Source organism: Thamnophis sirtalis, unplaced genomic scaffold, assembly GCF_051295495.1.
Source record: "Thamnophis sirtalis isolate CommonGarterSnake01/CBP01778 unplaced genomic scaffold, rThaSir2_p1.2 scaffold_7, whole genome shotgun sequence".
In the NCBI taxonomy this organism is placed as follows: Eukaryota; Metazoa; Chordata; class Lepidosauria; order Squamata; family Natricidae; genus Thamnophis; species Thamnophis sirtalis.
Window position 1 is genome coordinate 65,411,124 of NW_028261387.1, and position 12,178 is coordinate 65,423,301.

The 12,178-nt window shown below is 38.3% G+C and overlaps 1 protein-coding gene across 1 annotated transcript in view; it reads right to left on the reverse strand.

Annotated features, from left to right (window-relative positions):
• Window positions 1-57: 57 nt before the first annotated feature.
• NECAB3 (N-terminal EF-hand calcium binding protein 3) overlaps window positions 58-12,178 on the reverse strand; it is a 99,212-nt gene continuing 87,091 nt past the window's right edge. Inside the window, exons 6-13 of the mRNA XM_087720319.1 lie at window positions 10,360-10,496; window positions 9,188-9,309; window positions 7,552-7,631; window positions 6,259-6,312; window positions 5,081-5,193; window positions 3,109-3,186; window positions 2,333-2,424; window positions 58-1,899 (exon numbers count right to left, since the gene is read on the reverse strand). Coding sequence (XP_087576445.1) covers window positions 1,871-1,899; window positions 2,333-2,424; window positions 3,109-3,186; window positions 5,081-5,193; window positions 6,259-6,312; window positions 7,552-7,631; window positions 9,188-9,309; window positions 10,360-10,496 — 705 coding nt within the window. The 3' untranslated portion in view covers window positions 58-1,870. The remainder of the gene's footprint in view (window positions 1,900-2,332; window positions 2,425-3,108; window positions 3,187-5,080; window positions 5,194-6,258; window positions 6,313-7,551; window positions 7,632-9,187; window positions 9,310-10,359; window positions 10,497-12,178) is intronic.

The following is a 12,178-nucleotide window of genomic DNA, read 5'->3' on the forward strand; positions in this document are numbered from 1 at the left end:
AAAACCATTTACAAATGGCACAGCATCCAAGTACCATATCTGAGAAAGCAATTTTTAGATAGCGTGCACATTTCTTATGTTTAGTTCCATTTTATTTATAATAAATAAATAATATAATAAACTATTTATAATAGTACAGGTGGTGCTTGATTGCACATTACAAAGATCAGGCAGTCTGAGATTATGAGCATATTCCACAAAATGAATCTCTCTCTCCCAACTTTACCTAGACATTAAAATTTAAAGCAGGTCCTGGATATTTTGTTGGAGACTCATAATTTCATCTCAAAAAGATGAAATCTGTTTTAATCTGTGCAAGGCTGCTTGCTTGTGAAATTCTTAACAGGTTTATTCCTTCAAATTTATAATATTCCATGTTATATTTCTTTAAATTTCCATTTATATATCTCAGCTAATATTTGGTGTACAAAAATATGTAACATAATATTATTCTGCTTATCATGCTCAGCCAGACTGCTCTGTCAGACTGTAAAATGAAAGCATTCCTACATTCAGCCTACATTTTTGTTCATTACAATTGCTTTTGTTTTTATTTTATTTATTAAATTTATTTGCTGCCCATTTCCCCAATGAGACTCTGGGAGGCTTAGAGATCATAAAAAGATAAATAGAAAAGTAGTTACCATTAAATACTATGCCAATTAAAACTTTTAAACTGAGGGGGGGAACCCCAGCAACCAAGAGGAGTTGCTTTTAAAGGTAAACTGGAAAACGGAAAAGATTTTGAATCTAGAATTCACATCTGGACTGCAAAACTTGCAGACTAACACTGCACCAGGGGATCTACCTTCAAACATCATTACTGAAACTTATTGTCTGCTTTGCTTCTGAATTCATACACATTTCTAAATTCAAATTCTGAATTTTGGAACTTGTACCAACCCAACTATAGCATCTAGAATTCAAATCTGATAAGAGATCTGGAAAAATTCAAGTTCCAGACAAGATTATTTAGGCGCTACATTAACCGATGGCTCCATTTCTAATGAAATTCAATGACGTGAGAAGTAGATCCTGCTATATCGTCTTGTGATGCCAAAAACACAAAATGATGTATGCTCAGTAGAAGACTTCCTCCTTCAGCCTTTACAATTACCATGCCCAATATTTTCTAAGTTTGTTCCCTTTGTGCACCAGCACTTGCGGCCAATCAATTGTTGCATCACTATCATGCTTTAGGGATAAAGGTAAAAGTTCCCCTCACACATATGTGCTAGTTGTTCCTGACTCTAGGGCGTGGTGCTCATCTCCATTTCAAAGCCAAAGAGCCAGTGCTGTCCGAAGATGTCTCTGTGGTCATGTGACTGGCATGACTAAATGCTGAAGGTGCACGGAATGCTGTTACCTTCCCACCAAAGATGGTTCATATTTTTCTACTTGCATTTTTACATACTTTCAAACTGCTAGGTTGACAGAAGTTGGGACAAGTAACAGGAGCTCATTCCGTTACACAGTGCTAGGGATTCAAACTGCTGAACTGCTGACCTTTCTGATTGACAAGCTCAGCATCTTAGCCACTGAGCCACTGCATCTCTGCTTTAGAGATAATCTCTTCTTATAGCCGAAAAGGCAAAAAGGGATATAATACAGGTCTGAATAAAATAAATATAACACAGGTCTATATGTTAGAATGAAAGAAGGGTGTAAATCATGTTCAGGAAAGATGACAAGGCCATCTTGTTTGCACATCTGCAGTAGAAAGGAAGCATTCCACATTTATACAGAAAAAGAAAACAACATTGCAGAGGGTAGGACGAGAATGGGCACCTCTGGAAGGAAGGCTGTATTGGAAAGATGGTGCTTGATCCATCACATGCTTGTCCCATTGAGATAATATTATGGAGAGCTCTCAGTTGTTATTCATAATCCACCAAGAAGCTAAAGAAAGAAATGAAAACATTTACAAACTTTAAAGAGGCAAACCAGATTACACAAATGTTGTAAAACATGATTCTTGACCTCATAATCTACAGGTTTTAGATGTAAGGTAAGCCTTATTCCACATAGGTACAATGTGCTAAGCTTAACATGGCTTAATAATTATGTTTTACAATCTGGCTGTATTTTTTTAGTTGTTACATCAATGGTATAAAATTGCACAATTGTGACCATAGCCTGAAAATGTTGCTAATTCTTAAAATGTGGGTATCAAACTGAAAACTGTCACAGTGTCGAAACTTGTGTTTTGTTCACCAGAAGAAACAGAAAATCAGCTGTCTATTAAGCATTTCCTGGAGAAAAATCTATCTATGTGGTTGCTAAGAGTTGACATGGACATGGGCACATAATCAATCACTAAGCTTTATCTTACCTGGGAACAGCATAGTGGTCAAGAGCTCTGGAGCATCCAAAACATCAGTAATGGCATGCTGGAACTTCTTACTATTATCTGACTGTAAATGGCTAGAAACAAAAAAAAAGATGAAAAAACAAAAATTGGAACAGAATGACGGGCACTTCTAACAGCAACAAGTAATTTTGTATATTTGAATGTCTGAATTTTGCTACACCCAACAGGAATCTTTCACACGCACATCACTTATAAAGCCCTTCATGGTATTGGACCTGGGTACTTGAGAGACCGCCTGCTGCCAATTACCTCCATTAGACCAATCAGATCCCACAGATTAGGCCTCCTCTGAATTCCATCCGCCGGCCAGTGTCGACTGGCGACTACCCGGAGGAGAGCCTTCTCTGTGGCTGCTCCGACCCTCTGGAACGAACTCCCCGTGGAGATTCGAACCCTCACCACCCTCCAGGCCTTCCGCAAAGCCCTTAAAACCTGGCTGTTCCGACAGGCCTGGGGCTAAAGAACTGTTGCTCCCGTCTCGAATTGGTATGACTGTTGTGTGTTTTTAATTATGCATTGTTTTGTGCTGTTTTAATTTTTGTTTGTATCCCCCTTCCCTGGTTGAGTTGTGAGCCGCCCTGAGTCCCCTTCGGGGGAAAAGGGCAGCATATAAATAAAATCAACATTCAACATTCAACATTCAACATCATCCCATTTTGCTCATAAAAATGCAAATCACTTTTGTGGAATTGTACTTTTAGCCTTGATATAAGTTGTTGATAATTTTTAGGAATCACCTTCTCCAAGATGCTACATCTTGCCATAATTCATAGAGGATGAAGGAGGTATCACTTGCCAGTTTATGGGCAGACACGCTGCAAGCAAAAAAGGGAAGATATTAGGAAAAAATATTATTACTATATATCATAAACCATGCTGTATATATAAATAGGATGGCAGTGTCTACAATCAGCTGGCTCTTCCATCTTAAAGCCTCCCCCTAAATGATTCATGAATGAATTTCTTCTACTGCCCTCAAAGAAAAGACAATTATTTTCATTTTTTATTATGCATTGTTTTTCAATTGTATTTCATTATTAATTATTTCTTTTTAAAGGAACACAAAATGGTGGTGAAGTTAGTTATCCAGTCTATATACAATGGAGCTCCCTTCCTCACCTCCACCATTTCATAGCTTTCAGAATCCAGCCCATGCCAACCTGTTCTTCCTAGTGCTACCATTATAAGAGCTGCTCAGGAGTATTCTTAGTAATTAGAATAGAATAGAATAGAATAGAATAGAATAGAATAGAATAGAATAACAGAGTTGGAAGGGACCTTGGAGGTCTTCTAGTCCAACCCCCTGCCTAGGCAGGAAACCTAGACCACTTTAGTACCATTTAAAACACACACACACACACACACACACACACACACACACACACATGATGAAAAAAATCTGATTTCAAACTGGAATAGTATCCCATCTTTATAGTTCATTCAAATGTTCAGACTACAGTTAGCAACTGTAGGACAAAATACATTCTGGAACTCAGAGTCTCTATGCATTCAGAAGAAACTAAATTAAATGCTGAATTTCACTCAGTATGGAAATGGTGAATAAAAATAAAATTTATTATGCATGATGTTTGCTTTGTTGTTGGACTGCTATCTTATGATTATTTTGAGTGTTTTCTGTGCTTGTTTTTGGTTCATTTTGTGTATGCTGTGAGCCACCCAGAGACAGCTGGAGTGAAGCAGCACTCAAACTGAATAAATAAATAAAATGTATAACTTCCACGGCAGAGTTACATCTGCGCCCAACATTAAACTACTGCACAAAACACCAGCTCAGTATCATATTCTGTCCCCTCAATCTTTTCCCGTGTTGGGTACATTTGCCAGTCTCCTGGGGGCATCAAAGTAGGCATTTCTATGAATCACTCTTTGCCAGTCTCTAGGACACTATAAGAAAAATGGCTAAACATTATCAGGAGATGGGAGGCGATGGGGGCAATGTAATGGGTAGCATTTTTAGCAGCAGTCTTGGGATAAATATAACAACTGTGATCCATTTGTTTAATGGGTCATTCTAAGTTAAGTTTCAGAATAATATATTACTGTTAATGAAGAATATTATTATATGTATTCATTTTCTTAGAGACCAAGTGAAGGGCAGCCTTTCAGATAAATCTTCAGATTCTGTTGCTTATCACACCTTTGTATCATGACCTGGATATCTGAGAATCTCCATAGACACACCTCTGTATCCGTTTTATGCCCCCATCATTCCATGCCATCCCATCCCACGCTGATTTCTTTCTGGTTCAATTATGGCAAAAGGGAAACTGCTCCAGTGTGAGTTTTAAAGCAGAAGACTTGAAGTTCTATGTTCCAAAGGCAACTGCAGTGAGGACAAATTATGGGCTGGGACTGAATTCAAAGCCACATGAGCACACCCTAATGAACCATACATTTTTTTCGCCGAGTTTTTATTTCAACTCTACAGAAGAAGTAAGAGTCCATCTTTGTAAAGAGTCTGCCTCTTGTATTTCAGTATCCTTCTATTTTATGCAGCTGTTTGCTGGAAAGTGAACTTCATGATATCAGGGTTAGCATATAAAACAACACTCCATAAATAGTTTCCTTCAAACTACTGAGAGAAAAGTAAGGTTCATAATGCTGAAGAAAGGGAGCTATGCTATTTTTTTTCCTACATACACATCTCATCCAAGCAACCTATTAAAAAATCAGTGTCTTGAGACTTACTGTAGGCAACTGCTCTGTCCAGCTGTAGTTTCTGTGTAGGTTTGGAGAATTTGGCAAAATGCCACTAATCCACTTTCTGCCACTGAGATCTGTCTCTGTGCCACCAAGATGTGCTGCCAAAATGGGAAACGGGAATGAGCCAAAGGAGAAAAAATTTAATATGGACTTAGAAATGCTCTGTAAATCAGAGATAACTCTAAAGACACAGCCACTAAAAGCATGTATTCGTGACCCACAATCATAGTTTACTAGTATCATCCCTGGCTGCCAATTGGCCAGTTATTTCACCCTCTCCTCAAAATTCCAGCGGAAGACTCAAAAGAGTGGAATCACACTTAGAATTCTCCCCCTTTGCCCAATCTACTGGATTACCTTAAAGGGGTGGGGGAATAGAATATACCCATGCTGGATATATCAGAACTATTAATAGAATTAATCAGGAATGTTATGGCGGAGGGGGAGAACTAAGACAGCTAGAGCTGAGATAGGGGGAAAAAATGGCAGGCACAGTACATAGTACGAGGTGGAAAACCTAGCCAACTGGCAACCATTTGTTCTGCACTTCCAAAGTAAATGCAGTGAAAAAGGCATTAGGGTCAGGAGTCAGGACTCGTGGACAAAAGGGTTAGCGTTTTGAAAGTTAGGATAGAATGTATCAGTGGTGGGTTGCTAACCGGTTTACTACTGGTTCGTTTGTGCTCACACATGCATTTGCATGCATGCACAACACTTCTGCGCATTCACAAAAGTGTCTGGGCAGTTGGGTGGAACCTCCCGCCACCGCCACTACCGGTTCAGCCAAACCGGGCTGAACGAGGAGCAACCCACCTCTAGAATACACATTTCCCCATTTTTGTCAAACTGCTATACAACAAGTTTCAGCTTTCAAAATTCCTGCACTATGGTGAACTAATCTATAGTAGCTTTTCTTTTCTTTTATTCTCAAATGTTGCTGAATTTTTCCTTTATAGCCACTAAATACTATCTATCTATCTATCTATCTATCTATCTATCTATCTATCTATCTATCTATCTATCTATCTATCTATCTATCTATCTGCTATCTCTGTCTATCATTATTTCTACTAATAGAGTTCTAATATATGAATTGGCTTGTTTCTAGTGCCACCAGCACAATGCACAATAAAATAAACAAAAAGCACAGTCCAGAAACTCACGGAATCTGTTCCTTTGCAGACCATATTATATTTCAGAGGTTCCAGCCTTGGATTCTAAGTGGTCAGAAATGCAGAATTATTATGAAAGGAAATACGTTACAGAGTGGTTGAGATATATAATTGATTCAGTGGTGGGATTCAAATTATTTAACAACCAGTTGTCTGACCTAATGACCAGCTGGATAGGTGTGGCTCAGTGGTCACGTGACTGGGTGGGCGTGGCCAACTCAATGTCACTCACATTGATGGGTGCTTCGCTTAGCTGTTACAATATAATAAAGGTTAACAGGAGAGGCAGTTTCTGTAAGCATGGCAATAAAAATTAAACTAGAAACAACACCAGAATGTTTCCTTCCTGCCTTCCTTACAGGATTAGTCCTGTAAAGGAGAAAAAAAATGAAATGGAATTTCTTCCAACAACCGGTTCTTCCAACTGCTTAGAAAGCTAACAACCGGTTCTCCCGAATAGGTGTGGGCTGGCTGAATCCCACCACTGAATTGATTTCACATAACTATCCTCTTCACTAGGAATTCACAATCATTTCATTATTTCTTATTTCACACTGAATACACTGTACTGTTTATACATTACTACTGATGAAGAGCTGCATAAATAATTCTGTACTCTGCAAGCAACATTTCTTCACTCATGGACAATTCTGGCAATTGAAGAAAAAGCCATTTTGATACAACCTGATTTTAAATTTTCATTCCCAGTTCTCCTTAAAACATACAGTTCTCTACCTGACTTCTTTATGTACAGTATACAATATCTCTTGCATATCTCAGAAATTATGTCTGAACATACTGAACATACTAGCCATACACAGATGTTTGAAACTCCTCTGGTTAATTTTGGTTGCTCCTGAGCCTATTTGAAAACTTGAGTTCATGAGCATTTCTTTGTAACCTAGCCTTTTGCAGGATTGAAGGTAAAAAATTGATTGAAATAGGACATTAAATTCTAGTTAAGAACAGAAACTCAGTACAAGAACTAATAAAAGTGTCAAGAATCTCTGAGGAGTTTTTAGGTTGCACAGTAGTGAGAAAATTTATAACATAAAGCTAGGCAAGTGTCACTAGAGACAATCTTACTACATTTGATGCTCAAAGGCCCCTTTGGTATATCAAGAGAAAATCAGGAGTGGAAAAATGAGAGAAGTGCACGTTAACTATGTTGTAAGTTTTTTAGTTCGTTTAGATCCAATTTCAAACACTTTAAACAATAATCAGTGTCATGGGAAAATGCTTCAAGATAAAGTTTCCATTTTATCATTTTATTTGCTGGCCCACCTTACATTCCAGTTTGCTGATGAGTTGTTGAAGCTGGGTAATTTCAGATGGCCATTGGTTATCAGTTTCCGCACAAACACCTGAATGTAATGCCAACAGAAAGAAGACTCAGCCAAAATCATAGACAAGTAGCTTTCCCAGACAAGTGACATATAGAAAAAACAACAACATTCTAGTAGGATTGAGTCAGTTTTTGTACAGTATAGCGGTTAAGGCATCAGGCTAGAAACTAGGAGACTTTGAGTTCTAATTCTGACTTAGGAACAAAACCATATTGTTAATCTCAGCTGAGTAGTTTCTCTCAGTCTTAGGAAGGAGGAAATGGCAAATTACTTTCAAAAAATCTTGCCAAGAAAGCTGCAAGGACTCCAGTCAGTCTTCAAGAATCAACATGATTGAATTAGAAGGAAAAGGACTGAAAGTGAAGTATCAAACATGACAAATTGTCATTCTTTTTGTCACAGATATATCTATATTTCACTCCTCTTCAACTCTTTGACCATTCTATTCCACAAAGGAACATGATACTACATTTTATTTGTTACTACCACATAATATTTGTTTTAACAACAAATATTAAATAATTTCCTGCTTTACATAACAGAAACCAAGACCTAGTTTGGAAAGTGCTAAACTGTTATAGGCATTATATTATCGTTAGTGAGCATCCTTTCCCATGTCACTCTTGTGATGAAAACAATAGCATGGGAAATCCTTGGCATGTTGCTTATTCACAAATCAGAAATGCTGCTCTTTCAAACTGTTCTCAAGAACCTAGTTAAACCTGTGTAGTTAGATGTGGTGGGGAACAAATGGTTAATCAGGTGTCCCTCAGTGTGTTCCTTGATAAAGGACATCTCATTTCTTTACTTAAAAAAAATCATCCCAAACATTTTTAGGAGTAAAAGTCTAAGGGGCCTTACATAACTACAGCTGTGCAGAACTTTAAGAAAACATTTCCTTCAATAAAACTTTAGTAAAAGGGATCCCTCAAAGTGTTGAAGTGTGGCAGTCCTTCACTACATGGAGTAAAGTTGAATCAATTTTATCAGTTTCAGTATCAGTGTCTCAATGGGATGGGAAAACTTTCTAGAAGTGAATCACTTCCAATTTACAAAATATAATAAAGTCCTATATAACAAGATTAAAAATAAAATCAAGCCACGCCCATCAACGGTTAAAAGTATTAGAGCTTGAACCTTCATGCTTATACTTTTCAGAGGTCCAATATTGTTCTATGTACAATCCTTGTTTTATTGATTCCATGTAATATTCTAATTTTCTGAGATGGTGAATTTTGGGTTTTCATGAGCTGTAAGCCATAATCATCACAATTATGACAAATCATGGCTTGAACTATCTTGCTTTGCATGTAATGAGTCTTATCTCATATATTAGTTTCACCTTTTAAGTTGCATTACTGAAATAAATGAACTTTTGCACGGTATTCTAATTTTTTGAGTTTCACCTGTATGTAAACTAGCTATGATGTTCATTGCATTATTTGTGTAAGTCATTAGGTTACTGTTCTCTATTCAAACATTGTTGAGCTTATTTTTTACAGTTAATTCCCTGCAGCAAAGCTTACTCACATTAATGTAAATCCGGGAATCAGAATGATGAAAATTGCCAATACCTTTGGTCAGCATCCCAGAATATGGATCTGTAGGGGAATAGCAGATGTTCTTCTGAATTCTTCGAGCACATCTTTTTGTAGCGTGTTGACCAATTGAAGTTTCTGATTTGTTCATATTATTCCTAAGAAGCATAACATCAAGACAGTACATACGCTAAGAATAATCACTAGCTGGTCTGCTTCTGCTTCCATGATTCCTCAATTTTCATGATAACAATACAAAATGAGAAATAAAAGGCATGATTTAAACATATATGTAAGCTAAAATATGTGGGGCTTTCATTCATCTTCCTTTGTTTTTAACTGTTTAATTCTCCAGCGTACAAAACATTACTGCAGAAATATTGCCAGCTGAGGTTTTACTTCAGGGAGATTGATCAGGGGTATTAAGGTCCAGTTCTAATGATATTCTACTTACCTGTTTCCCCCCCCCCCAAGCTAAATTAACAAGTTGTACAATTAACAAGGCAGGATTCCTACTGATGATTTACAGCATTTTCTACTGCAGTGTTGGAAACCTTTCTGGCACTGAGTACCAAATTGGGAGTATGAGCATGTGCACGGGGGAGTGTCTGAAACTGAAAGAACAGTTCTCCGGTGCGCATCCACCATGTCCATGTGTTCCAGTCACCTGGTCTTCCAGTTTCTGGCACAAATGTGCACACGAAGACCAGCTAGCCAGTGCGCTTGTGTGCGCCAGAGCCCGGAAGACCACCAAGTGACGGTTGGCGTGTCCAGAGAGATAGCTCTGTGTGCCACTTGTGACACGAGTGCCATAGGTTCTCCATCACGGTTCTAGTGCATTCCAACATTATTGAGTCAATGCAACTATAATGAGGACAAGCTTTATATCTTCAACTGTGCATTCATCTGGAGAATGCTTATTTTGTGATTAATAAAGAAGGCCACACAAACAAGCAACAGGCAGAAACACCTCCCCACCCTAAAATTGTAGATATGGTAGAACTGACCTTTATAGATTAGAATCAGTGGTCTCCAACCTTGGCAACTTTAAGAACAGTGGACTTCAACTCCCAGAGTTCCTCAGCCAGCTTTGCTCCAGGTTGGAGACCACTGGATTAGATGAAAAGACTTAGAAAATAATAAAAAACAACCCCACTCTTCATTTTTTGGGCTTCTCTTTTGCCTCTGCTTATATTGCACAGTTTTACCTTTCCCGGCCACTCTGTTCTTCAATAGTATCTGCAGCACACTCCAGGGAGACTTGCAGCGACTGTATCTGGTTCATCGTCTCCCTCAGAAGGAAACGGGTCACAAACTGTTCCATCTTGGAGGAACTCTCATAGGCCTGTAGGAGTTAAAGAGGCAGCTGAGTACTAATAGATTACTTTTCCCAGGGCTGCTAGAGTAGGGAAAGAGAATATTTTTAGGTCAGTGGGAACAATTCAGTTATTTAATAAGTATAGCTGGTACTGTTACAAAATGGCTACCATGGTGTGGGAAGTTATCATCCAGCCCTCTCCCAGAAAAATGAAATATCCTAGGAAATATTGAAAAGGCAGAATATTTCTCTGGATGTGAAAAGAAAGAAACATGTTTTAAGAGACAGAATAGTTGCCTGTAGCTTCCTGCCCATCCACACTTTGTCAATGGGCCATTGAGAAGGCCAGGCTAGTCACTTTACATAATAAAGCAGCTTCACCAGCAGCTACAGCAGTAGAAGCATGATAATGTTGGAACTTTACTCAACTGGCCACATGGCATCTGAGAACTCATCCATACCTGGATTCAAAACACAGCCTAGAGAGTAGCCCGTGCATGGCCCCATGGGATTGTGACAACCAATCAGAATACATTTCTTACACAGGAACAGAGAGGTGGGACTAAATGGTATAAAAAGCCTAGCAAGCCCCTCCTTCAGCCTTCCCTTCTTCTCCACCAACATTGAAGCATGTGATCACCTTTTCTGTTCAGGGCTCAAGTCATGTGGCCCTGTCCAACAATAAACCATCTTTCCAAGCAGCCTCCATGTCTCCAGTGTCTTCTCCCCACTTGGAGCTGAACCCAGAAGGACATTTCTTTCAACAATGGCAGAGGAAGGAGATGGTTTTTTTAAAAAAATTACAAGATAACTGCCTGTTAAAATGATGTTAATCACTCACAAAACACCCAAATTCCAGAAAGCAAACTGGTGATACTGCATCCTGCCAACTCTTCTAGGTTTCCAGTGTGTCCGTAAGATCAATTCCAGCTTGTTTTCTGGATAAACAGGCATACCTCTAAACAAGACTGGGTTGCAGCCACTACCACTTTTATTTTCTAATCTTTTTTATATAAAGGTTTTTTTTTATTTTTTTCATTTTCATAACATATAAATCACATGTATACTATTACATAGCCAACATCGTATTGTATTATTAAATGTTTACATCAATTCATCTTACCATCAACTCCCAAAAACAGTTATTGGCTCTTCTGCTCTCCATACACCATATTAGTACTTATCCATCAATTTCTTCTCCCTCTCTCCTCCCCCTCCCTAACTCTTTTCTTCCCTCTGTCATCCTTCTCTTCTCTATTTCCCCTTCCTCTCTCCTTCTCTCCCCTTTCCACTCCTCCTTTCTCTCCTCCTCTTCCCCTCTGCCCTCTCTTCGATCCCTCCCTTCTTCCCTTACCTCTCTCCTCTACTTCACACTCTTCATCTCATTTACTGTATTTCAGCTTCTGAGCAAACTCCATTTTATGTTGATGGTATTTATAATTCCTTTTCAAAGTACATATTTAATTTGAACATATATCTTCCTCCTCTTTTTTTCAAAAAATAGAACCAAAAAAGTTACATATGTAGTTGTTGTGCTTTTAAACACCACCACCACCCAGCCTAATTTTGGCCAAGATGTAGACCTGGTTACAATTCCCAGCTATTATTTTCTACTCTTTGAGGGGGACCAACAGATATACTTGGAAATAAAGATGATGCCAGACTTTGATGTTTCACTTGGTAAAATGTTTTTTTTATTTTTATTTTTT